At 52.6% G+C, this 24,543-nt stretch overlaps 1 protein-coding gene across 1 annotated transcript in view; it reads left to right on the forward strand.

Annotated features, from left to right (window-relative positions):
• DSCAML1 (DS cell adhesion molecule like 1) overlaps window positions 1–24,543 on the forward strand; it is a 346,512-nt gene that overhangs the window by 280,090 nt on the left and 41,879 nt on the right. The window contains exons 12-14 of the mRNA XM_082410986.1: window positions 16,198–16,397; window positions 16,994–17,090; window positions 17,695–17,823. Of these exons, the coding sequence (XP_082267112.1) occupies window positions 16,198–16,397; window positions 16,994–17,090; window positions 17,695–17,823 (426 nt within the window). The remainder of the gene's footprint in view (window positions 1–16,197; window positions 16,398–16,993; window positions 17,091–17,694; window positions 17,824–24,543) is intronic.

The following is a 24,543-nucleotide window of genomic DNA, read 5'->3' on the forward strand; positions in this document are numbered from 1 at the left end:
GCTTGTAGAGTTTCTGCTGAGAAATCAGCTATTAACCTTACGGGAGTTCCCTTGTATGTTATTTGTCGTTTTTCCCTTGTTGCTTTCAATAATTTTTCTATGTCTTTAATTTTTGTCAGTTTGATTACTATGTGTCTTGGCATGTTTCTCCTTGGATTTATCCTGCCTGGGACTCTCTGTGCTTCCTGGACTTGGGTGGCTATTTCCTTTCCCATGTTAGAGAAGTTTTCGACCATAATCTCTTCAAATATTTTCTCTGGTCCTTTCTCTCTCTCTTCTCCTTCTGGGACCACTATAATGCGAATGTTGTTTCATTTAATGTTGTCCCAGAGGTCTCTTAAGCTGTCTTCATTTCTTTTCATTCTTTTTTCTTTATTCTGTTCTGTGGCAATGAATTCCACCGTTCTGTCTTCCAGGTCACTTATCCGTTCTTCTACCTCAGTTATTCTGCTATTGATTCCTTCTAGTGTATTTTCCGTTTCAGTTATTGTATTATTCATCTCTGTTTGTTTGTTCTTTAATTCTTCTAGGTGTTTGTTCTTTAATTCTTCTAGGTCTTTGTTAAACATTTCTTGCATCTTCTCGATCTTTGCCTCCATTCTTTTTCCGAGGTCCTGGATCATCTTCACTATCATTATTCTGAATTCTTTTTCTGAAAGGTTGCCTATCTCCACTTCATTTAGTTGTTTTTCTGGGGTTTTGTCTTGTTCTTTCATCTGGTACAAAGCCCTCTGCCTTTTCATTTTGTCTATCTTTCTGTGAATGTGGTTTTCCTTCCACAGGCTGTAGAACTGTAGTTCTTCTTGCTTCTGCTGTCTGCCCTCTGGTGGATGAGGCTATCTTGCTGGCTGTGTTTTGATGCCACTACTGCACAGGACTCAGCAGCCCCTTTGTGCTGCAGGTTACCTGATTAGATAGGTCCTTTTGCATCCCCCAGACTCTCCTCCACTCTGTGAAAACTCCAGTGATGGGGCCAAGGCAAAGCCCTTGGCCAATTAAACCCATAAGGGCTCTTTGTTTGGTCTGAGTTTTGATTTGTTTGTTTAGCAAAAATGTCAGACCAATTAAAGCCATATCCAAGAGCCCTCCAGAGCACACAGGCAGCTGCAGAGTCACAGAATTCAGGAGGGAGGAGAGGAGGAGCCAAGTGGGGATTGGGAGAGTGGGGAAGCGGGGGGTGGGGGGGTCCACTCTGGTGGAAGGAAGCCCTGGGCCTGGGTAGACCAGTTCACCCACCAGTGGTTGACCACTGGTGCAGAGGTCAGGATGCAAAACCTTGGAAACATAACTGTGTATCTGATGACCTGAGGTGGTCCTAATTTCAAATTTGCCCAAAGGAATCTCCTCCTTTTCAGGCAGAAGCAGCACCTCCCTTAGGCCTGGTGACTGGGGATCCTGCTCTAGAGGGCCTCTTCTGCCCTCCTTAGCGCCCACCCTTCCCACAGGGCAAGGAGTCTCCAACCAAAGGACATGGCCACCCAGAGCCCACAGCTCCCTTTCTAGACCAGGCTGGATGCATCCTGTCACCAGGCCAGGCTCCCTCCTGCAGCCCCCACTGAGCCCTGGCCAGGAGGTCAAGCCATGGGCCAGCTTGGGCTCCCCCGCCCTATGTAGGACCCAGGGAGGCCAAAATGAGTAGAAGGCTTAGGGAACAGGAAGGCCTTGACCAGGGAGATGAGAGTCCTGATCTCTTGTCCCCCACGTCCCCCACTGCTTCCAGGTGAACTGGGGTCAGTCACTCCCTCTCCCTGGGACTCAGTCTGCTCCTGTGCTCAGAGAAGTCACGATTCTTCTCTCCCTCTCCCTCAGCCCCCAAGGCATTAACAGAGCTCAACGAGTGGGTGACATTTGCTGCGCCAGTGCAGACCTGGCAGGGAGTGTGATCACAGTTCCAGAACCTATCTTTCAGAAGCTGGGGCCTTTAGTGTTTTAGGGGTTGATTTTAAAAAGCAAGTCTAAATCAGAGAAACATGGGAGATCGTACTGACCGCCAAAGGCCAACAGTATCATTGGAGCAAGTTATGTCACGTCCCAACCCAGCCCCCAAAGGGACCTTTGTACAAAGGTTTTAAGGTAGGAAAAAACCCGTCTCCATGTGAAACAACCCCCCAGCCCAGTCCCACCCCCTTTCATCATCACAGCAAGCCAGGTCCCCTGAGAGCAGGAGAGATTTTAGTGAAGGGACAGGAATGAACCTGCCTGTGCAACCTCCATTCCCAGTTTGAAAGCTCCTGTCCCACGCCCTCATCTGGGCCCTTACGTCCTTCTTAGAGGCTTTGGGCAGTGGTGGCACAAAGCACATCACCACCACTCCACCGTCACCCCTGCAGTCAGTCCCCATGACCATGAGCATGGCAGACCTTCCAGATGGATCTGGGCTCTAAGGGATCATCCAAGGCTTTCCCTGCATTCAGCTCCAGCGGGTCTGGATGTTAATAACAAAATTTGTAATAACAAAATTACACTCATTGTACTTGCCAACCAAGGAAAATGTGCCAGTAATTTCGAGGCACAAGGGAGTCAGGGCTATCACTGGGTGCCTCAGTTTACTAGATAAGAAAATGCAGACAGGCCAAGAGCTACATTAGTGCCTCCAGACCCTGCCGTAAGTGGGGAGCCCAGAACTGCTCCGCCGTTTGTGATCAAAGCCCCTCTGAATGGCAGGGGCGGAATAAATTATTGGATCGGTCAGGACATAAACATGTACTTCCTGAGAAGCCCCTATGTGTCCAACGTGGCCTCAAGGTCTGAGAAACAGAGAACAGCAAGAATAAGTCACCAAAAAAATAATAATGATAAGTCACCATCCCGGCCCTCAGGGTGCTTACAAACTAGTTAGGAAGCTGGCACTAACCTTCAGGAAGCAAGGCAAAGTCCGATCCATTTTCTGATTGTTTATACTAATAGGAAAAAAAATTTTTTTTATGTGCATTGATTTTGTACACTTAAATCTTGCTAAATTCACTTTAATAAATACAAAGCATCCAGACTGGAAAATTTAAAAAAAAAATAAAAAGGTCTGGGGTTACACGTGCAGTGTTGGATTTGAGAAGGAAAAACCCAGTGTGGACAGACATGGTCAGACAGAGCTTTCTAGGGGAGCAGGACTCGGGTGGAACCTTAGGAATAGGTAGGGTTTGGATCGATAAAGGGAAGAAAGGAGGGCGGGCAGGTGGAAGACGTGGGAGGAGGTGGGGAGGACGTCTGATAGGAGGGCTGGGGATGAGGGGATGTATAGTGGCGCCGAAGTCTGGATGTGTTCCTCGGGTCTTGAGCAGGGAATGGAGAGAAAGGGGGAGCCTAAGAGTCGCTGAGAAGGAACAGGTGCCAGCCCGGATGATGGACTGGGCAAAAGGATGGGGGAGAGTCAAGGGCTCCAGGCTAAGGGATAAGTATGACGGTGCCACCAATAAAAATGAAGGAGGTGGCGGGACTTCCCTGGTGGTGCAGTGGTTAAGACTCTGCGCTCCCAATGCAGGGGTCCCGGGTTCGATCCCTCGTCCAGGAACTAGATCCCCCACGCATGCCGCAACTAAGAGTTCGCACGCCACAACTAAGGAGCCGGTGAGCCGCAACTAAGACCCAGGGCAACCAAATAAATAAATAAATAAATATTTTTCAAATTATTAAAAAAAAAAAATGGGAGTGGAGAGATGACATGTTTGCTTCGTGCTGGGGGTGCCCTGATGCAGCCGAACCCTGGCTGCCCTTCTGCCAGGATTTCTACCCAGAGAAGTGTGCTGGACCCAATGACCCCTACAGCTCCCACCTCGCCAGGTGACTCACGAGTCATTGTGTGACTAACAGCTGTCCTATCCTGGGCCGGGAAGGGTGACACGGGTGGGCTCTCCCCGGCAGCCCAAGCCCTGACCCCATCCCCGCCCGGTCCTCAGGACACCATCAGGCTCCCACGTGGGCCTCTCAGGTCTACGGAGACTTGAGACCTGGCAAAGTCGAGATTCGGAGAAAATTTTCTCCTGCTTGCACTGCTCATGGGCAGCGGGTGTGCATCCCAGGGCCAGGTGCTGGGGTGGAAGCTGCGGGGAAGGGCACTGTGGCCCGGGCACGCTCCCGCCGCTGCTCGCCTGCTGCCAGCCTGTCCGTGGCGCTGGGGGTGTAACGGGGGTGGGCTCCCCACAGAGCACAGAGGGCGAAGCCCACAACCTCCCACCTCAGGAAGCCCCCTCCAGCTCCATGGGGACAGGCTGTGGCTGTCCTCCTGGAAACTCTGCACAGGGAATTTCTGTCACACACTGGAACCTTGTATTCGTTCCCTAGGGCCCCTGTAACAAAGTACCACAAACTGAGTGGCTTAAAGAACAGAACTGTATTCTCTCACAGTTCTGGGAGGCTAGAAATCCCAAATCAAGGTGCCGGCAGGGCTGTGCTCTCTCCGCAGGCTCTCAGGGAACGTGTTTTCTTGCCTCTTCCAGGGGCTGCCAGCAATCCTGGGCATCCCTTGGATTGTAGATTCATCCCTCCACCCTCTGCCTCTGTCTCCCCGGGTGTCTTCACACCATCTTCCCTCTGTGTGTGTCTCCCTTCCCCTTCTTATAAGGACACCAGTCATATTGGACTAAGGGTCCATCCTACCCCAGTAAGACGTCTTAATTATATCTGCAAAGATCCTATTTCCAAATAAGGTCACATTCACAGGTCCTGATCTCATGTGGCCTCGGCCTGCAGCAACTTGAGGCAGGATTTCGATTCCCAGCCAGAGATTGAGGTCGGGCAGCGGCAGTGAGAGCGCTGAATCCTGGCCACCAGACCACCAGGGACCAGTGGCCAGCGACAAGGCCCTGGCCCGTCAGCTATGAAGAAATGAATTTCCACACAGAGACGGAAAGTAGTGAAGCAAGTAAAGTGTTTATGAGGAGGAAAAAGAGTACGTGTGGATAGACACATGGGCGGGCCTAGAGAGAGAGAGTCGCTCACTCGTGGCAGTTTAAATCACTTTTATGTGGCATTTCTTCTGGGTTTCCTTTGACCAGTCATCTTGCTTTGCCTGGTTCTGAGTCCGTATCTGGTTTATCTCAGGGTCCTCCCCTGTGTGCGTGCGCATCTCTTAGCCAAGATGGATTCTAGTGAAGAGGCCTATGGGTAGCTGGCATCACTTACTACGAGGTGGCACCCCCTCCCTTTTTGACCTCCACGGAGCCTTTCTGCGCATGTGTAGTCGGGGAGGTCCCCTTGATTTCAAGAATGAGGAATACGTGGTCTCTTACCGTCCATCTGGGCAGGGCCCAGCCTCCTCCATCATCCTGCTTTTATGGAGTTTCTGCTATTATGGAGTTTCTGTCCACAGGGGAGAAACTGTTCAGCCTGGGGCCCATCTATCTCCTACCTTAGTACCAGGATCTAGGACTGGACATATCTTTTTGGGGCACACAATTCAAACCACAACAATCCCCAGGCCCAGTGATTTATTATCCATAACTGCATGCTTTCCAGAACTCTGGAAGCTGAAGTGCTCTCCTTTCCAATATCCTACAACTGCCCTTGTCTGAATGCAACCAGCCTCCTAACAGAAACTCCTTCTTCGTTGAGAGTCGACAAGCCCAGCTTCTCCTGTGCACTAACCCTAGAGCAGTGGTCAGCAAACTGACCAAGGGCCATATCCGGCCAGCCGCCTGCTTTGCTGGAGCCCAGCCACGCCCATTCTTCATATCCTATTGTCCATGGCTGCTTTCGAGCTACAGCAACTGAGTTGAGTCGTTGAAACAGAGACCTATGGCCTGTGAAGCTTAAGATACGTACTGTGGGTCCTTTTCAGAAAAAGTTTGGTGACCCCAGCTCTAGGGTATTCACAGCAATGACCCCTAAATTCTACCTTCCAAGTAATTAAAGAAAGATGGTGGTGTCTCCTTTTGTCTCTGAAAGGATTCTGATATTCAGCGTCATTTCAGTGTTGAGTGTTTTCTCATCTCTAAGATGGGAATAAAAATACAACCCACCTCCTAGGGTTGGGGGGTGGATTTAATGAAATAATTCATGTAAAGCATTAACCAGGGTGCCTGGCACATAATGAGCATTCAATACACACTAGCTGTTTTCATTATCACTATCACTTTTCTGAGATTCTGGGCAGAGTAGAAGACCAGAGGCCGTGGAGGACCAAGTCCCACCCTCATGTGAGAATACTACCCCCACCTCCCGGGCCCCGACCCTGTGCTTATGCTCCTTGGCAAGCGGTCAAGAGAGGGACTGACTGATCCATTTTATGGCTGGAGAAAGCAAGACCTGGTGAGTTTGAGGGTCTCAGCTGGGCCCACCGTGCAGCAGAAACAGGGCTGCAGTCCAAGTCTCAAAGGCCCCATAGTTGTCGATGACCCGCGTCCCGCCCCCTTCACACATATACTGTTTGTTGGTTCTGCTCCCCACGTGCACAGGCATTGGACAGCTAGGGTCCCCTGGCACCTCCCCACCAGCTCTCAGAGCCGAGGCTGATTTCTTCCATGCAATTTGAATTAATCTCATGCTTCAGGTGGAGCTTGGCTAATCAGGGGAGACAAGAAGCCGAAGTGGGTGCAATCAAATTAACAACGCTAGGCCCTGGCTCTTTAAGAAGGAAAAAACAAAGCAGGCACCAGAAGGCACCCCCAACACCAGCCCTTCCCCAGGGGAAGCCTGGAGCGGCTGCCAGGGCTGAACGCAAAGAGCTTCTCCCACCCACCCCGCCCCTCCCCAGGCGACCACCCCACATGCCAACAATGCCCCTTTGTGGCAGCTTATCTCACACTGCCAAACAGGGCTGCGGTTCTTGTCAGGATCTTGTTAACAAGGAGCAGAGACACAAGTCTTTGGAGGGAGGGAGGGGAGTGGGCTGAGTTGGGGGGAAGGAGGGGCCCATTCACCTCAGATGGGTGCCTGGAATCCTTTTGGAAACAAAAGGAGATGAGAGCCTCTGAGCTGGGAGGTTCCCTTCTCCCATGGCAAGGTGGTGTGCAGAGCTCTCTAGAGCCTTCAGGGCACGCGCTGTCCCCTGGAAAAGCCTCTCCCAAAGGCAAGGAGGAGGACATCCAGAAAAGCATTTTAGCGTGCCAGAGAAAGCATCCTTTTTAGCAAAAAACTCTACGAGACTCTTGGAGAGATTTCAGTTAGACTCTCAGAAGGACTTCCTGAGACAGTCAAGTCCCGTCCTTAAGGTTGGTGAAGAACATCATGACTTTGCTGCCCTTCTTCCAACCTTATCGGCCTTGAGGTTGTCCTGCCTGAGGCAGAGAAAGGACCAGAGGGATATCCACTTGAATGGGGATGGAAGAGGAGGGTCATCTAGCACTAGGGTTCTTCCCTCAGACCCTGTGAAAAGCTCCTCAACCCCCTCCCCCCAGGCCACCCACCTAGAAGAGCAGAACAGCCTAACACCTTGTTGTCCGGGTTCCCAGACCAATCTGCTTCACCCCCAGTTTGGCTGTATTTCTCTTCAGAGAAGCTGGACTCTTTGCACCCCCATTCTGCTCCCCTGCCTCCTGCCCTTCTCTGACCAGTGTCACATCATGGCTAAAACCACAGATGCCCTGAATCCTGGCTCTGCTGCCTACTAGCTGTGTGACCTTGGGCAATTTACTTCTCTAAGCCTCAGTTTCCCCATCTGTAAAGTGGGAGTAAAAACAGGGTCGTTCTGAGGATTAAATGAGTTACGGCACGTAAAGGAATACAGAATAGTGCCTACAAATAGTAAGCCGGCAATAATGTGAACTTCTAGGATTATCATACACCGGTGCCCACGAATGGGGTTAAGAAGTACCCCAGGCTTCCTTTTGGAATGCAACATTCCACACCTCTTTCCCATTTTATCAGGCCTCTCCCAACAGCTGGTGGCATTCATGTCCTTCTTCTTCCACATCCTCCTTCCTGCACACACTGCTCTCCTCCTTTGGGTATTCGTAACTGAATCTTCCCTCCCTGGTGACTCGGGGACTGACAGAAACACCAGCTGAGCTCCAATCATCGGGCGAAAGAGAGGGAGGGGGACAGAGACAGAGAAGGCCCGACTCACCGCCCCCCTAACTCCTGCCCCCAGCCCCAGCTGGCCCTGGACTGGCCTCCTGCCCCACCGGCCCAGCCCTCCAGTTCTCAGCCTCCTGCACTGCCCCCAGGATTCCTCCACATCGTGTCATTCCCACCCAGCTTCCTACTTCTGGGACAAAGCCCAAGGTGGGAGAACAGTCCACCAGGCAGAAGGAGAAGGCTGGATGAAAGCAGAGGAAAGGGCGCTGGTGAATTGTCAGGGGACTTGGGGCTGCCGCTTCTTGCCGCTCACCAGCTGTGTGACTTTAGACAAAACACTTAGCCTCTCTGAGCCTCCATTTCCTCACTGATACTCTGGGGGCTAAAAGCCCCCAGGCTACCTCCTTAACAGGAATGAAGCTCCTGATAAAGGATGTTCTGGTGTTCTGTAAACTGCAAAGATCAGCCCACCCCAGCTTATGGGTGGGATCCCAGAGAAGAGGGAAGCTGGAGCGGTAAAGGAGGGGCCGAGTAGGTGCAGAGTTTATAATCTCCATGGCAGGGTCTAGGGGCCCTAGAACTCCATCCCCAATCCTGGGGGTTGGTCAGAAAGTCTGTGGATGCTCGGGGGGCGGGGGGGCGGGGGGGTAGTGAGGAAGCAGAGCTGTCTTGTGGTGTTTTAAAAATCTATCAGCCTCTCACATCAAATTAAAATGTAAATAGCAGCTGGTCCAGGCAGGACCTGGGGGTGACAGGAGCCGGCCTGCGAGTAATTTCACAGACGGGAACCGGTTACATCGGATTCTGACAACTGTCTTGTTTCTGAAATTGATTTCCTCTCCCCTCGGCTTGCTGCCCCAGGAGGGCCCTGGAGCGAGGGGCAGGGGTGAATCCACTGTGGAGGCTGGTGCCTTTCTCCTCTCTGTGGCTCCAGCCTATAAAGCCCCATTGGATCCAGGAGGAGGAAATCTGGGAATTCTGCAGGGCTATAAGGCCGTGGCCTGCAAGCCAGAGGCCCAGCGAGGATCCTCCCTGCCCTGGAGTGAGTCTGTGGACCAGGGCAGGCTGCCCCAGGGCACTGGGAGAGCCTGCCTTCTTTCCACAAAATCATGCTAAGTCCTGAACACGGATGCTTCTGCCCTGGAGTCTCACAGTCAGAGCCAAGGACACTGCAGTGTGACACGTGCCATGCCAGGGACACTCGATGCCCAGAGGAGGCAGAGGTATCTCTGGAGGCAGAGGAGGCAGAGGTATGCCCAGAGGTATCTGCAGTGATATGGGGTGTCAGGGAAGGGCTCTGGGAGTCATCAGGAAGCCCCTTAGGGTTCGACCAGAATTTGCCCCAGTTTGGCCATGTGCAGTGCCGGCGCTATACCAAGTACCGGGGTTGTAAAGCTTTGAATAAGACTGGCCCACAGAGAAAAAAAGTGACTTTGGTGTAAATGGGAAGAAGTTGAGGAAGTTAGAGCATAAAGGACGTGGGAGGATTCAAGCAGCTCAGCAGGTGCCACCTGGCTTTGCAAGACCTATTTTGGCAAATCTGGCATATGTGGCCATGCGTCAGAGTGGACTTTGTTGGGAGTCCTATATTTACCAGTACCATGGGGTCAAAAGTGGGCCGAGATGAAGTTGCTGATCCAGACCCTTCCAGGGTGGGCACGAGCAGGAACCAGGAGCCGTCATGTATCCTGAGACTGCAGTCACCTGAACTCATGTAGAAGAGAGGCCAGCTCCTTCCTCCCTCTGTGGCTGCCTCCCTCTGTGTGTGTGTTTGTATGTGTGTCTGGTAATAAAAAAAAAAAAAGACTGGCCCAGCTCACCCCAGGACCTTCCACAGGACCCCAGGGAAGAGCCCACCCTCCCCACCTAAAGGAGCTGTGTTGGAAGGAGCTATGTATTAAGGGGCAGCTCACCCACTTGGGTCTCCTTGATGCCCTTAAGCCCAGCCCCTCCCTGTTCCCAAGTCCCCAGAGAATCTCTTACTGCACCCCTCTTTGTAAAAAGAAATTAGGTTTCCCTGGCTGCTAATTGAATTACACTGCAGGAAAGCAGAGAAGTTGTATCTCATTAAAGCCTCCTGTGTCCTACTGGAGCGCCGTGTTGCCTTTGCGGCTGCTGTTAGCACTTGTCACGCAGAACTCAGCCCTGTGCATACAGCCCCCGCCCCTTCCCTGGCTCTCCTGCCCCTGCCTCTAAAGCTGCAGTCCCTGGCACCTGCCCTAGGGGAGGCCTGCCGAGGCTGCCCACCATAGAGAAGCCACAGCGTTTTGCTGACAACCAAATTCCATTTCCCAAAGCCAGATTCTTTGTGCATGCGTGGCAGACAGACAGACAGCCAGAGGTGGCCAGCCCCTACAGTAGGACAGGCTTAAAGAGGGAAAAACTGCCTTCTGGAAGCTTCAGTTTCCACATGTGAAAAGTGGGGATAGTAAGACTTACTTCTCATGGTTGTTTTTGGGGAAGGCCAGTAAGCAGTGAACCAAGAGGCCAAGGCATCCAGCAGACTGCCTGCTCCATCAGGGGCATTGTGGGCACAGGAAGGCCATGGTGCTTGGTCAAGAAATACATCGGGACCCAGGCTTTGGAGCTGGGGAATAATAACAGTACCTACCCACATGACTTAATTCATGTAAAGTACTAGAACACTGCCAGCACATGGTACATGGGAAGTTCCCAGTAAAAGGTAACCATAAAAGTGTGTGTGTGTGTGTCTGTGTGTGTGTATGTGTGTGTGTAGAGGGAGGGTGCACTTATGTGACGCAGGGCTGTGAGTAGATATGTGTTAGACAATCACATCAGGATATTGACATGCAATTGACAGTTGCATTAGGCTACGTGTGTATGACACCACGTGTGAGTTTACGGTAAGGGTGTCAGAGTGTAGGCTGTGAGGGTGACTGTGTTTGTGACTGTCCATTGGGGGTGTTTTTGACATTGCCTCTGTATGTGTGTGCACGCGCGTGCATCGGTGCTCCTGCAGGTGACCGCACACGAACATCTCTCTAGGGAATTCCTGGGGTCTGCCTTCAACCCAGGAAGTGCTCTGGAGCACAGCCAGGTCTCGGTGCAGTGAGGATTCAGCTATGTTTACCACTGTGATTCAGGGGAGCAGAGCGACTTTGTGGTCCAGAGCAAGAAGCAAGAGAGAGATGGAGGGAAGAGGAGAGCAGATAGGGCGGGCACCTGCTGCCCTGGGCTCCTCTCTTTTAGGGGGCTGCCTTGTTAAGTACAGCAGCCAGGAGGGCGGAGGCCCCTGGTCTGTGGGCTCAGGAGGGCACCCAGGCCCTTGGAGGCCTGGACAGGGTCTGGGGGAGGGGCACAGTGACACAGTCCGCTGTTCTGGCATTGACAGGCAGACTGCGTAGGGCAGGACGAAAAGAGGAAGCAGGTCCTCTGCTTCTGGCCCAGGATGAGGGGCTGAAGACCCCTGTACGCACGAAGAGTACGCTCACAGAATCCTCCCATAACAATGAGCCGGATTCCCAGACCATCTTTCCTCTCTCCTGAGACCCGGACACCCGCAGGGGCCCAAAGACATGGAATCTTCTCTGCGCTGCCCTGGAATCTTCTCCACACTGCCCAGGTGGTCTAGTATGGGGAGCTCCCTGCCTCCACTGCAGCCCTTTCCCTAAACAGCCAAAACTACTGGAAAATTCCTTCTTAGGCCAAACAGGAGGTCTGCCTTCCCCCTTTTGAAGAGCTGTTGAGCCACGTCCCACCCACTCCCTGTAAGTTACACGCTCCCATTTTCCAGCCACTCCTCAAATGGCATGGCTTGAAGTCTGTCCATCTTCCTGGTCGCACTCCAGCTTGTCAACGTCCTCCATCAAGTAGAGAGCCCAGAACAAGACATGATGTTTCACGAGTAATTTGGAGCTTGTCGTTCTATGTTCTGAAGACCTGGGCGCTAGTTCTCCTGGCATCAGTTCACCTTCCACCATTAGTGTTAGAGCTTCATACGTTACGTATCGCCTCTCCCATCTGTCCACTTTTAAGAAGTGTTGCTGTTTATTAGTATGACCGGGGCAAACCACTTCCCTGCGTGGCCTCAGTTTCTTCATTTGTAAAATGAAGGGTCTGGGCAGATGATCTATACCTGTGCCCTTCCATAGAAACAAAATGCAAGCCGCCTATGTAATTTAAAATCTTCTAGTTGTCACATGTTCAAAAAAGTAAAAAGAAACAGGTGTGGTTCACTGTGATAGTATATTTTATGTAACCCAATATATCTAAAATATTAACATGTAATCAATGTAACATTATTAAGGAGCTATTTTACATTCTTTCTTTTTCTTCCTGTGTTTTTGAAATCCAGTGTGTACTTTACAGTCACAGGACATCTCAGTTTGGACTGGCCACGTTTCTAGTGGCCTATAGCCGCGTGTGGCTAGTAGCTACTATACTGAACGTTATGTGGGCTCTGCAACTCTAGGACTCTGTGATTCTGTAAAATAGATGGCGAGTAACATCTTAAGGTGTGCGTGCATTTATCTGATGCTTTTCTTGGAACAGGAGAGGAGCATGAGACGCCTGGGGTGGGAATAGTACCCGTAATGAGCCTGAGGCTCGAAGTCAAGTAGCCGGTATTAAAGACCACATAGCTGGGTAGAAACACGTCCGTCTGGCCCCCAAGCTCTTCAAGCTGGGTGGGGTCCACAGAAGCAGTCTCTTCTTCTTCACAGATGAGCTCACCTGAACCTGCCCTGAGCTGCAGGGCTGTGAGGAGAACATCGGGTTCTGCTGCATGCTGTTTGCCATAACAATGGTGAAGGGAGCCCACCCCCCCGGCCCCAGGTGTGGTTAATACTCAGGGCTGAAGGACCAAGTGGGCTCTTGAGGCCCTGTTGTCTCTGGTTGCCCCTGTGTCTGTCTCTTTGAACAAACCTGATTGGGAAGACCCTGTGAGGTGGGACTGGCATGTATGAATGCACAGGTTGTGCACTGCTCAAAGTTACATAGCCTAAGGGGCAAGTCAAGTCGGGAACCCAGTTCCTGCTCCACTGGCCAAGCTGTGGCTCCCAGCGCCATGTTGCCTCCAGCCAGAGGGGTGCCTTTATAATTCACACACAGGCCCTGGACAGGCTAGTACAGCCCTACCTGGAGAGCAAAACAGGGATGAGCCGCCAGTTTCTCACTCTGGTGCAGAGCCTTGAGGTCCTCCTACCAAAGAAAGACTCATCATTTCCCCTTCCTTCTCCGGGCCTGTGACCTACGCTGAGGCTTGACCCTGCCCCCATCCCCCTTCACACGCGCGTGCACGCGCACGCACCAACCCCCCCCCCCCCCAGCATGAACGCCCCCGGCTCGTCTGTGGCCTCAGCGGCAGCCTCTTGAGAGCTAGACCTCCTCTTCCCCAGGAAGGCCTAAGGGCTCAGGCCAGGCAAGGGTGCCAGGCCCCAGTCTCTGACCATTCACTTCGTGGGGAGCAGAAACAGTTCATGCGCCCCTCCCGCCACATCCCGGCATTTCAATCCTCCAGGAAAAATGCAGGCTTCTGCAATGCAAGGCCCGACTTGTTGATGTAAAATCTTACTCTGTATTCCACCCAGGTTTATGCGAGTGAATTATGCAAATCTTTGATAGAAAAATATTCCTCCGCACATCCTTGAGAGTGTAAAACCTTAGTCAATAATTCATACTCGCGTGTCTCTGACTGCAGGCTTTTTCTTCATTATAACTTGCACCTCGTTATTTGTGTTCCGCGTTTTATTGTATATTGGTGTGATGCCGTGCATTGTAAAATTTATCTGCTTCATTATATGATGAGCCGGGGCTGGGGATTGTGCTGAGATGCTGGTGCAGGGGCCAGGAGCCAGAGCTGCCCTCAGGATCCAGTCCCACATGACAGAAGGCAGAGGAGGTAGCTGGCTGCATGGTGACTTCGGGGAATGCCAGAAACCACCCTTCATCCCCCAAACCTGTTCCAGATGTCCCCTCGCCCACTGCCTGGCGTCTCAGGTCACACTATTACAGCTCCATGCCTCCCTTCCTTTCTCCAAAGGCTTATTTGTCCTTAGAAGTCAGAGGACCCTGGAGAGTTTGCTGGGAAGAATGTTGTCTGAGTAGGTGTTTAAAACTGGAGGGGAGGGAATTCCCTGGCGGTCCAGTGGTTAGGACTCTGAGCTCTCACTGCAGGGGGCCCAGGTTCAATCCCTGGTCAGGGAACTAAGATCCCGCAAGCCAAGCAGGCAGCCAAAAACAAAACAAAACAAAACTGGAGGGTAGAAAAATCCTGAGGATGCTAGGAGGGAAAGAAAGGGGCATCCACAGAAGTGGGGCAGGGATGCGGTGCCCCAGAGGGGAGCCTCCGGGGTGGGGGGGGGGTGTAAAGAGAGAGAAGACAGACCATCCTCTTGTCCCATGGCCCAAACAGGCCAGTGAGGGGGTTCTGTTGAGCTGGCTCTCTACTCTGCAGAGCTCAGTGTGAGCAGGGGTCCTTCCTGCAATGCGGGGGTGGGAAATGCTGTCTGATTCTTGCAGTCAACCACAGTGCCCCCTAATGTGTGTACTCCAGCGTGGCTCATGGGCACTCCTCTGGAGACGAGAGCCCTGGGGACCTGTACTCTAAGAGGCAAGGTTTCCCAGGAAAGTGGTGAGGAAATGGCGAGGACAAGGGCAGTCCTCCAGCTGCATCAGATCTCTTATCTCTCTGGGATCTGCCCTGCACATCGCTGCCTCTGAGCCTTTGCTCCAGCAGTTTCCACCGCTTAGGGTACCCTTCCCCCCATGTGTATCCTGCCACGTCACATGGTGAGCACTTCTCCTAGCACAGTGCTTAGCAATCTTTCCTGGAACTGCTATTGTGTTGTCTGTTCTCACCACTGCAGCGAAGCTCCCTGACATTGGGTTTGTCCTGCTCACTGTTGGTTCCAGAACCCAGCATAAGGTCTGGCACCTAGTAGGTGCTCCATCAATGCTCGTTGAATGGCTGGGTGATGCCTTCCCCGACACTCCTCCACCAAAATTAATTTCTCCTGATACCTCCTTGAAAAACTCATCAGATTTTCCTTATTTTCATGTTGCTCGCACAGGTGCCTATCTCCCCCTCCCCTTCCCCCCTCCTCCCAGGAGGCAAGGACCCCGTCTTCCCCAAGCCTGGCACCATGCCGCATAATGGCATAGGTGCTGGATGTGTGTTTGTTGAATTGATGGGGGAAAAAGGGGACAGGATGTCATTGGCCCGAGACCATCTTTCCCTCTGCCCCACCCTCCTCCTGCTGCCCATGGTGCTCGGGCCTGGAGGAGGGTCAGGATTGAGATACCTCTTGTCAGGGCAGTGGGTGGGCTCTCCTGATGGCCAGCCAGGGCCTTGGTTGTTTCATGACGATTTTCTCAGGTCATTGGTTGGGGGACGGGCGATGGGGGAACCTATTAGTGGGCTTGGCGGTTCTTAACTACGGTGCTGCTAGCCAGGGTTTTCTGTTGCATTTTGTTTGGAAGAACAGGAGAGTTTCTCAGCTGTCTGGGAGGGCCCTGCTGCCTAGAAGCAGGGGGTAAACCAGCTGACGGCTGTGGAGAGAGCTCGAGCCACGGACACACAGCAGAGGCACCAGGCGTGTAACCCAGGGCCCACAGACCTCCCCGCCAAAGGGGCATGGATCCAATTCAAGGGGTCCATGAAGTTGGGCTGGGGTAAAATGGCATCTTTTTTTTTCACTAACTTCTAACTGAAATTTTGTACTTCTTCCATTTTGAACGTAAGCAACAAACCACAGCAGTAGCAGCACCTGTGACTGTGACCAATAGGTATTTTCATATCACAGCCCTGGCAGATATCTCAAAATATCATTTGTGCTCATCACTATTACAAAATCGTTCTAATACAATCCAGCACTAGATCTTATTTCATAAAGAGGAATACAGAACATATATTATGTGATATACTGTAGCAAATGTTTGCTTTTGAATGTTCATATTGGTATAACCATACTTCAGCATATCTGGGTTTCCTTTGTCATTTTATGTATGTTATGCATTTTAAAAGATTCTGAAAAGGGGTCCACGGAATATCAGAACCCCTGGTGAAGAGAGAGGCTGCCCCGGTCGTGGGTGGGCTGGGGAGAAAGGGACAGGCAGTGGGGTTTTCTGTACCCTCCCCCAACCGTTACTAGACCCTCTCCCTGCGGCTGAGGTGCTCTGTGGGGAGGGGCAGCGGGGGGCGGGGCCTCGGTGCTGGGCACGTGCTCTCCCCGGGCTGACTTCCCCACCCCCCTCACTGGGACCTCCTGCGCCTCCTCCCCTCCCCAGTCCCGGCCATGATCACCTCCCACCCCAACACCACCATCGCCATCAAGGGCCACGCCAAGGAGCTCAACTGCACGGCGCGGGGAGAGCGGCCCATCATCATCCGCTGGGAGAAGGGGGACACGGTCATCGACCCCGACCGCGTCATGCGGTATGCCATCGCCACCAAGGACAACGGCGACGAGGTCGTGTCCACGCTGAAGGTGAGCACCCACGCCCAGTCTCAGAAAGTGGGGCGCCCGTAGCTATTGCATCTGTATCCAAAGGAGGTGAATGGGGAGTCTGGGAGCCCCTCCTCCACCCCAGAAAGTACCTCTCCTTTTCCCTCCTTCATCCACCAACCTGGGCCTTAGAACCTCACTCTATCCCCTTTCTGACAACTGCTCACCTTTAAATGTGTGGAATCCCCAGCCCCTCCCTCCCAGGACACCCCCAGCCCCTCCTTCCCTCCCCCCAGGATGCCCTCAACCCTCTCCCTCCCTCCTGGACCCCCTCAGCCCCTCCCTCTATCCTGGGTCCCCCCCTCAGCCCCTCCCTCCATCCTGGACGCCCTCAGCCCCTCCCTCTTTTGGAACTCCTCAGCTGGCCTCCCTGCAGGGACTCTTCCACACTTCCATCCTTTGAACTTTCTGGAAAGAGGAGCCCTTGACAAGCCCCTGGTGGGTCCCCTCCCAGAAGAAGGTGGCCTTGCTGATCCCTGGCTAGATGGGCCCCCTTCAGCAGACCAGCTCTAAAAGATTCTCCCCATTCCTCCCTCTCTCCCTGCCGCCGCCCTCTGCCCCTGCTGGCCGCCTCCCAGCTCAAGCCTGCTGACCGTGGGGACTCTGTGTTCTTCAGCTGCCATGCCATCAACTCGTACGGGGAGGACCGGGGCTTGATCCAACTCACGGTGCAAGGTACCTCACCTGCCCCACGCCCCCAGCCCCTTCCCCTGGGACCCCGGCGCTCACTGCCAACTCCCCTCAAGAGCAGGGACACCACCCACATCTAGTGGAGGTTGACGGGAAACAGCTCTGAGGAAAAGCTCCATCCACCCTCCCTCCTGCCCAGAGTGGGGTGATGGGGTCTTTCCAGGCACACTGCATACAGCGAGGTTTGCAATGGCTGCGGCCCCTGTGAAGCATTCTGCTGCTCCCGAAGTGGGGGGCCTGGATTTGTGGGCGCAGACCCTGCAGGAGGCGTGGGAAGGGAAAGTCAAGCTGGGAAAAGTTGGGAGCTCTGCATGGGGGAAAGTAGGCTGTCAGCTCCGAGGAAAGGGGCTAAGGAAGAGAGGGGAGCAGAGCAGGAACCGAGCAGGCCCCCCTCTGCCTCTGAGCCCTGCTGCCGGGCACTCTTCACCCCCTCCTACCTTGCCTGAACTCCAGGGCTCAGGGCCCTTGGGTGGATCACAGGTGACACGGATCCCCCAGGGCAGACCCCTGGTCCTCTGTAGGGGTCGGCAGGAGGCCAAGCTCTCTGCTGCCATCCTCACTTCTGCCCCCTTCCCCTGCCACCCCCCAGAACCCCCCGACCCCCCAGAGCTGGAGATCCGGGAGGTGAAGGCCCGGAGCATGAACCTGCGCTGGACCCAGCGATTTGACGGGAACAGCATTATCACGGGCTTTGACATTGAATACAAGAACAAATCAGGTGGGTGAGGGCTGGGCCTGCCGTGACCCCTTGCACCATGTGCCGGGACGGCGCCCCTCTGTGGGACAGCCCCTGGGTGTCAGGGCTGCCCATCTGAGGCAGACACACAAGCCCCTGTGTCTTCCAAAGGGAGGAACATTGGTCAGGTTAGGAACCCTGGGGGCAAACGGAGGGACCCTCAGTTGATCGGGAGGGGGTGTTAGCCCCTTTTTCCCAGGACTGTCCCTGGGCAGGTCCATAGGGTGGTCTGATTTAAAGCAACTTAAAGGCCCTGAGCCAGGGGGCTATGGGCTGTATCTGTGGGGTCAGAGACATCACAGTTTCACTGGGTCATCTAGGCACTCCTGGTTTGGGATGATGGGGATGCTTGGGAGTCAGAGAGCTGGTCTTTGCCAAGAATGAGTCACTGGGGGATGGGAGTCCCTGGAAAAGCATAGATCTAAGTGTCCTCCTCCAAGAAGCCCTCCCAGATCCCACCCTTGGGAGACTAGCTAGCTCCTGAGGCTGCCCGCCACTGTGAAGCCATGTAGAGCAGAGTGAACAATGGACCCCTAGGTCTCTGGGGAAACAAGGGACCCATAGTCATGTGGCAGGAATGGCAAGGAGGGGACAAGAGGCCTGGACAAGAGGCCAAGCCAAAAAAGAGCAATCATGTTTGTATCTGTGTGACTGTCTCTAGAAGGTACAGGCAGCAGGGCGCTGCCCCGAGCGGGCACCTGCGTGGCCCCAACGTAGGAGTGAGAGAACGAGAAACATGCTCCACCTTTTGGGTTCTTTCATACCTTCGGAATTCAAGACCATAAGCCCATATAAGCTTTTCAAAATAATTTTAAAATAAAACACAGGAAAAGAGTCTGGAAAACTCAAGCCGCCCCAGCCCCCTTCTCCCACCAACTCCAACTCATCTTCCAGGCCTTAGCATAGATCCAAGGTTTTGTTTCCTCAGAAGCTTTCCAGACCCTTCCTCTCTTCCTTAGCATAGCACATGGTCATTGGCCAGCTGGCTGTCCCCTCCCCTAGAGTGACAGCACCTGGCGTAGCGTCCACAGCAAATCCTGAGCTGTATTCGCCTCTTGAGAAGCCACTCTGTCCGGGGCACTGGGTTCGTCATCCTTGATACAGGTTTTGACAAGGAGGAGCCCTGCCCTCAGAAGCTCACAGTTCAGTTGGGGAGAAAAGTCAGCTCACAGCCAGCGCCCCTGGGAGGTCACTCTCAGTGCAGGAGGCGGGCCGTAGAGAGGAGGAGGGGCTGTGCCCACAGGGGTCGTCAGGAAAGCATCTCTCCGGTCCCTGTAGATGCTCCATTGAGCTGGGAGAAGATGGAAAGCTAACGGGCCTAGATTCAGGAAGACGGGAACGGCCGAGCCCCAGCAAGATGCAGTGCGCTCCAGGGCGCGGCACGTCTAGCAGAGGGTTCACAGACCCAGTTCCTGGTTAATAAGACTAAAGTGTGCTCTGGGCTCCAGGTTGGGGGAGGCGGGGGGGCTCTGGGCTGAGCTTTTACTTCCTTGGGGAAGGTCATTGAGAGCTACTAACAATGTCTGAGGTCCCAGAGAGAGAACTTGGCATGACACCTTGAAAAGGGTCATCAGGTGTGAACAGGAAGGAGAGGTATCCAGAAGCTGAGTGAGCACGCTGCCGCAGCCCTGCACCTGGGACAGGTGATGAGCAGTGGCCGGGCCTCAGTGGAGGCAGAGGGCACGAGGAGGAGAGGAAGCCCACTGTGTTCATCTCACACCTCGGGGCTTCCCGAGTCTGGGCACAAGCTCCCCAGGAGCCAGAAAGATGGGCCAGCATCTCCCTGGCTGGCTGATGTGGCTGGCAGGGCTCTGCTCCTGTCGAGGGCGGGGAGCGGATGCCTGGGCTGTCACTCGGGCCCCTCCCCTATGGCTCCTTTTGACTGCCCCCCTGCCCTCCTCCCCCATGCTGCCCCGTTGCCCACCCGGCCCCCTCCACTGACCACCCTCTAATGTGTGGAAACCTTTCCTGGGGCACTGCTCAGCAGGGCGAAGCTGAGAACATCACACATCTGGAGAGCAGTGCAGAAGGAGAGGTGGGCAGGGAAGATGCTATTTTCAGAGCTCATCCACATCTTCCCCCAACCCCCTCTGGCTCTCCTGAAAGATGAGGAATGGCCATACCCCACCCCAGAGCCAGGATGGATGGCAAGGTGGAGAGGAGGGTAATGAAAACTCAACCTCAGACTCTCCCATCCACAAGGGCTTTGCACCTGTTAAAAAAAAAAAAAAAAAAAAAGCAAAATAAATCACAGGATCAAGAGCACAGAGAAGCTGGCTGGTCCTTTCTCCTGCCTTTAGGTGGGACTACTCCAGGCCACCCCACTCAGACGGGCATCTATCCTGGCACTTAGGAAAAGGAATCCCGTGGGAACTGCAGTGAATTACCATATTGGAGTCAGGCAGAGGCTGTGAGCACAGCACAGCTTCCTTGTCTGTGAGGGGGAAAGAGTAATGCCTACCTTGTGGGATTGTTTTGAGGAATAAAGAGAAAGCATCTAGCATGGGGCTATAGTCAGCCTTTAAACAATGTAAGTTCCTCTCCTCCTTCTAACTCAAATACTTCATGTGGCAATTTATAGTCCTGTGGGACTTGCAGGCTGAAATATGTGTGTGTCAGTCAGCAACATGTACTGAGTGCCAATAATTTTCTTGCAGAATCATGCACCAGCCATGTGGTAGGGAAAGAGAAAGAACAAGGAGACAGAGTGTTGCCCTTGGAGCTTACAATGCAGTTGGAGTGAGAATAAACACTGTGTACACACACTCGCATGCACATACATACACACACACACACACACACGAAGGCACTTTCAGGACCATTACAAAGCACTATCCAATCACGTGTAATACACCACAAACTGAATTACGTGAGAACTGTAAAAGGTATCCTAGGGAACGGATGGATGACTCAGAGGAGGGAGGGGCATGTGTGTGCATGCATGTGTGTGTGTGTGTGTGTGTGTGTGTGTGTGTGTGTGTTTGTGTGTGTGTGTGTGTGTGTGTCTAAGTAGGTCTTCTGCCTGCAGGTGGAATAGTAGAACAAGAACAATTCTCAAGGCAGAAGACTTGGGTTGACCAAGTGTCAGGGCTGTATGATCTTTAGCAAGCTACTTAAGGTCTTTGGGCATCTCTACCTGTCAGTGGAGACAACAACACATAATCCAAGGTGGCTGCAGGGATTACGTGAATGTGATGACTTATGTGCATGTGCCTAGCACAGAGCCTGACACAGAATAACCCTCCACGGGTCCCCATCCTGTGCCCCACTCTCCCTTCCCCTCTTCCTCTTGCCCCAGACCACACCCATCCCGGGTCTGGACCATCTGCCCCTGACCCCCTTCTGTGTTACAACTGTGCCTTTGCCAGGTTTTCTGCCATGTTGCTCATCATGCTAATTTTCCAAGGGAAATTACCAAGTCTGCCCTTTCTAAGCCATCCCGCTCACGCTGACTTCTCCTGGCCCCAGGCAGCAGAGTAATAATACATGAATGCTGAATGATAAATAGCACCGTCCACACAAATTTATCAGATGGCGCCGTGCAGATTTAAAAATGCAGACACCACATTTCGCCCCTGTTTTCCAAGCAAGGAGTAGGGATGGGTTCTTTGAGGATGGCCCTCCAAGCCCAGAAGGCAGCCTCGTGGCGCACGCCATCAGCCACCGTGGGGCGAGCCAGCCCGATGTGGCGTGGCGTTCTGTGTGAGCTGGAGTGGGGCTGTGAGAGGGTCTGGTGTCGGGAGGTGGTGAGTGGCCGTGGTGACCCAGGGAACCTTTTCTCAGTGCTGCGGAGATTGCCGTGGTGGGCTCAGAGCTGTGATGCAAGGAGGAAATCAGAGATGCAGAATGGATTTGTTTCCCAAGCACAGGCAGCTAAATGCTCCAGATGTGGCTTTCGTCCAAAGTGCTCCCCCTTCTACAGTGAATGTGTCCCCTGAAACACCAAAGGCCCCAGGTCCCCTCCCAGCAAGCAGCCCACAGAGTGGAAGGCACTGACATCTCCCCAGCCACTTCCTTATTTTTTAAGAAGAATATTTTGCATCATAAACCCTTTGATGAAGAAAGGGAGAGAGAGCCCTTAATGAAATATGTTAATCTGGGTAAGCCAGGCTTATATGAAAGGGAATATTAAAAGAGACAATATTCACCAAAGCCAGCTCAGTACTCTGAGAGCTGAAAAGGAAAGAGAAGAAAATAGGGCCCCTGATTTCAGCTATTCAGGTCAGAGAGATGGCAGTGATCAAGTATGGAAAATCAGCTAGAGACCTCCAGATTTGACTCTGATGCATTAGCCTGCAGGCGCTGTGGGGAGAGAGCCATTTTGTGCCAACATCAAAGATGATTTGGGAACACAAGGGCAAATCCACCTGCAAATGACTGGCAAAAGCAGAACAAAAGGAGGCCACTCTCTGGGGCATCCCTCCCCAACCTTCCTGTGATTGGCAGTTGAAGGAGGCAAGGGAGGGAAAGGCAAAGGGTATTTCTTGTGACTACAAAATGCAGAGGGACTGAAAGTCCAAAGTCCAGGACAGCAAAGTGGCTCTGATCTAAAACCAACAGTGGGTTTTAAGTGCCCAACGTGTGCCAAGTGGGCAAGATGGACAAAGTTTTAGACATGGTTCCTGCCTTCAGGGAGCTTATCTGTGTGTAGATGGAAATAGAAGCCACCGGTGGGAAAAGTGTATGGAGTGAGAGGAGAGCCTAGGATGGAGCCTTGAGGAACTCGAACCATTAATGGTAAGGTAAAAAAGATGCACCTGCGAAGTGAAGAGGTGACCCAAGAGAATAGGAAAAGCTAGAGAGTGTTTTAATAGGAAACCCAAGAGAAGAGTGTTTCGAGAAGGGGGAGGTCTAAGCGTTGAACACACCTGAAAGGCCAAGTGAGACATCGGCCTTGATGACACGAGCATCACCTATGCAGTGGAGATATGGTGCTGATGTCATAGGAAGGAGTGAGGAGTAAATCGTGTCCATCACTGCACCTGGCACATCACAGGTGCTTGATAAATATTAGCACCTCTTTTCTTTAGCCCCTCTGTTTTCAGACACATCACGTGGTCTCCTTCCTCTGCCGCACTCATCAAAAATGAATGCACTGACTCACGTTCACTGACCCTCTCCTATAAACACAGGCAAATCATATATGATGTGTGAGCCGGCCCCAGCTCCCAGAATGCCGCAGAGAGAAGTGAACACCTGCCTCCGCATCGCTAGCCCATTTCCTTCCAAACCAAAGCAGTACCCACAGCAGTAAGAGCCTGCACATTTGCAATTCTGGCTTAACCTGCCAGCCGTAGTGACTCTTGGGCAGTTGGGGTGTTTTAAAAGACAAGGAGAAAATACTGTTTTACTGAGCATCCACTGTCTGCCATTTGTGACTTTGGCTCATGAAACCAACGAATTAAATGCAAAACTGCAGATGGGGAGCTGGGCCTGTGCCCTTCACAGATGCCAAGCCTGTGTGGCTAAAAGTGGTGTTTTGAAAAACGTCAAGACCTCAATTAACCAGAACCTGGGGGGATGGGATAGTCTTTTCGAGTGAACCAATTCTCCTGATTTACCAGGCATTAGCTTAAAAAAAAAGTCTTCCTAAAATTTGTTCTAGAATGTGCTAGCCTCCCTCCCTGATTTAGGGGTTAAACTGTAGTGAATACAATTTAATCTTTTCTACTGAGAATTTTCAGGATCCTCTACTGTGGATTTAAAAGACATGGAAAATTAGACTGAACAGTCACATCAGGACGTGCCCTGGGAAGATTTTTAAGCACCACTATCAGCTAGTTTCCGCGTGCTTTGCCTTTTTGTTTCTTTTCGAAGCAAAGTGCCAATAATGTAATCTGGTTATGAATTCTGTGTTTGGAAGGTCCTAGCTGAGGCATTGCTGTGACTGCAACCCCTTCCATGTCTGTCTGGAATCCCCTGGTAGGTGCACAGCACAAATATATTGAATGAATGACTGGATTCCTCTGGAGATGCCGAGTGTTTACTGTCACAGTATCCCTGAGTGGTATTTATCCGGTATTTTTCACATTCTACACTTTCGCTAAACATTAGCCCTGGAATGGGCTGCCGGTCCCCCTGGATGAATCGGGAACATGCCCGTCCCTTTGTTGGCTTCTGACTGTAAAGACTCAGAGACCATTCTCTCGCTGGTGAGAGAGAGGGTAGGGTTTGCCTAGGGACTCTGGCACATGGTTTGTCCCCCCTGACAGCCCAAGAAACAGTCAAGACCACCACCACACAAATGCACAGTGAAAGGCAATACAGAAGCACACATAGGAGGAGAAAGGGGTATAAGACTTGGCTTCCCCCTTTGCACTGGGATCATGGGTTGAGGGGGGTGTCTCACAGTTACAACAGGTCTCTGATGTGGTCTGAGAAACCAGGAACAAGGGCACTGGCCAATCAGACCCTCAGGAATAGCAAGCAAATGGTGATCTTGGAAGGGACCATAGGAAACATTTCATCTGACCCCCATCTGAGGTTTGAGTTCACCAGGCGGCCCAGGGCAGAGAAGGGTTAAGCTCCCTGAGTTTCCAAGCAGTGCTTTTGCTGCTCCCATCCTCAGGCATCCCTTGGTCACTTGAGCTTAATGGAACAGAACCCTTTGGTTCTCTGTGATGTTGTGAAGGCTCTCTTGCTTCAGTCTCTGTGAACTAGACCTCTTCTGGGCATCTAAGTTGACGTTGGGATGTGCCACTG

This window comes from Balaenoptera physalus, assembly GCF_965194825.1.
Source record: "Balaenoptera physalus genome assembly, chromosome: 10".
In the NCBI taxonomy this organism is placed as follows: domain Eukaryota; kingdom Metazoa; phylum Chordata; class Mammalia; order Artiodactyla; family Balaenopteridae; genus Balaenoptera; species Balaenoptera physalus.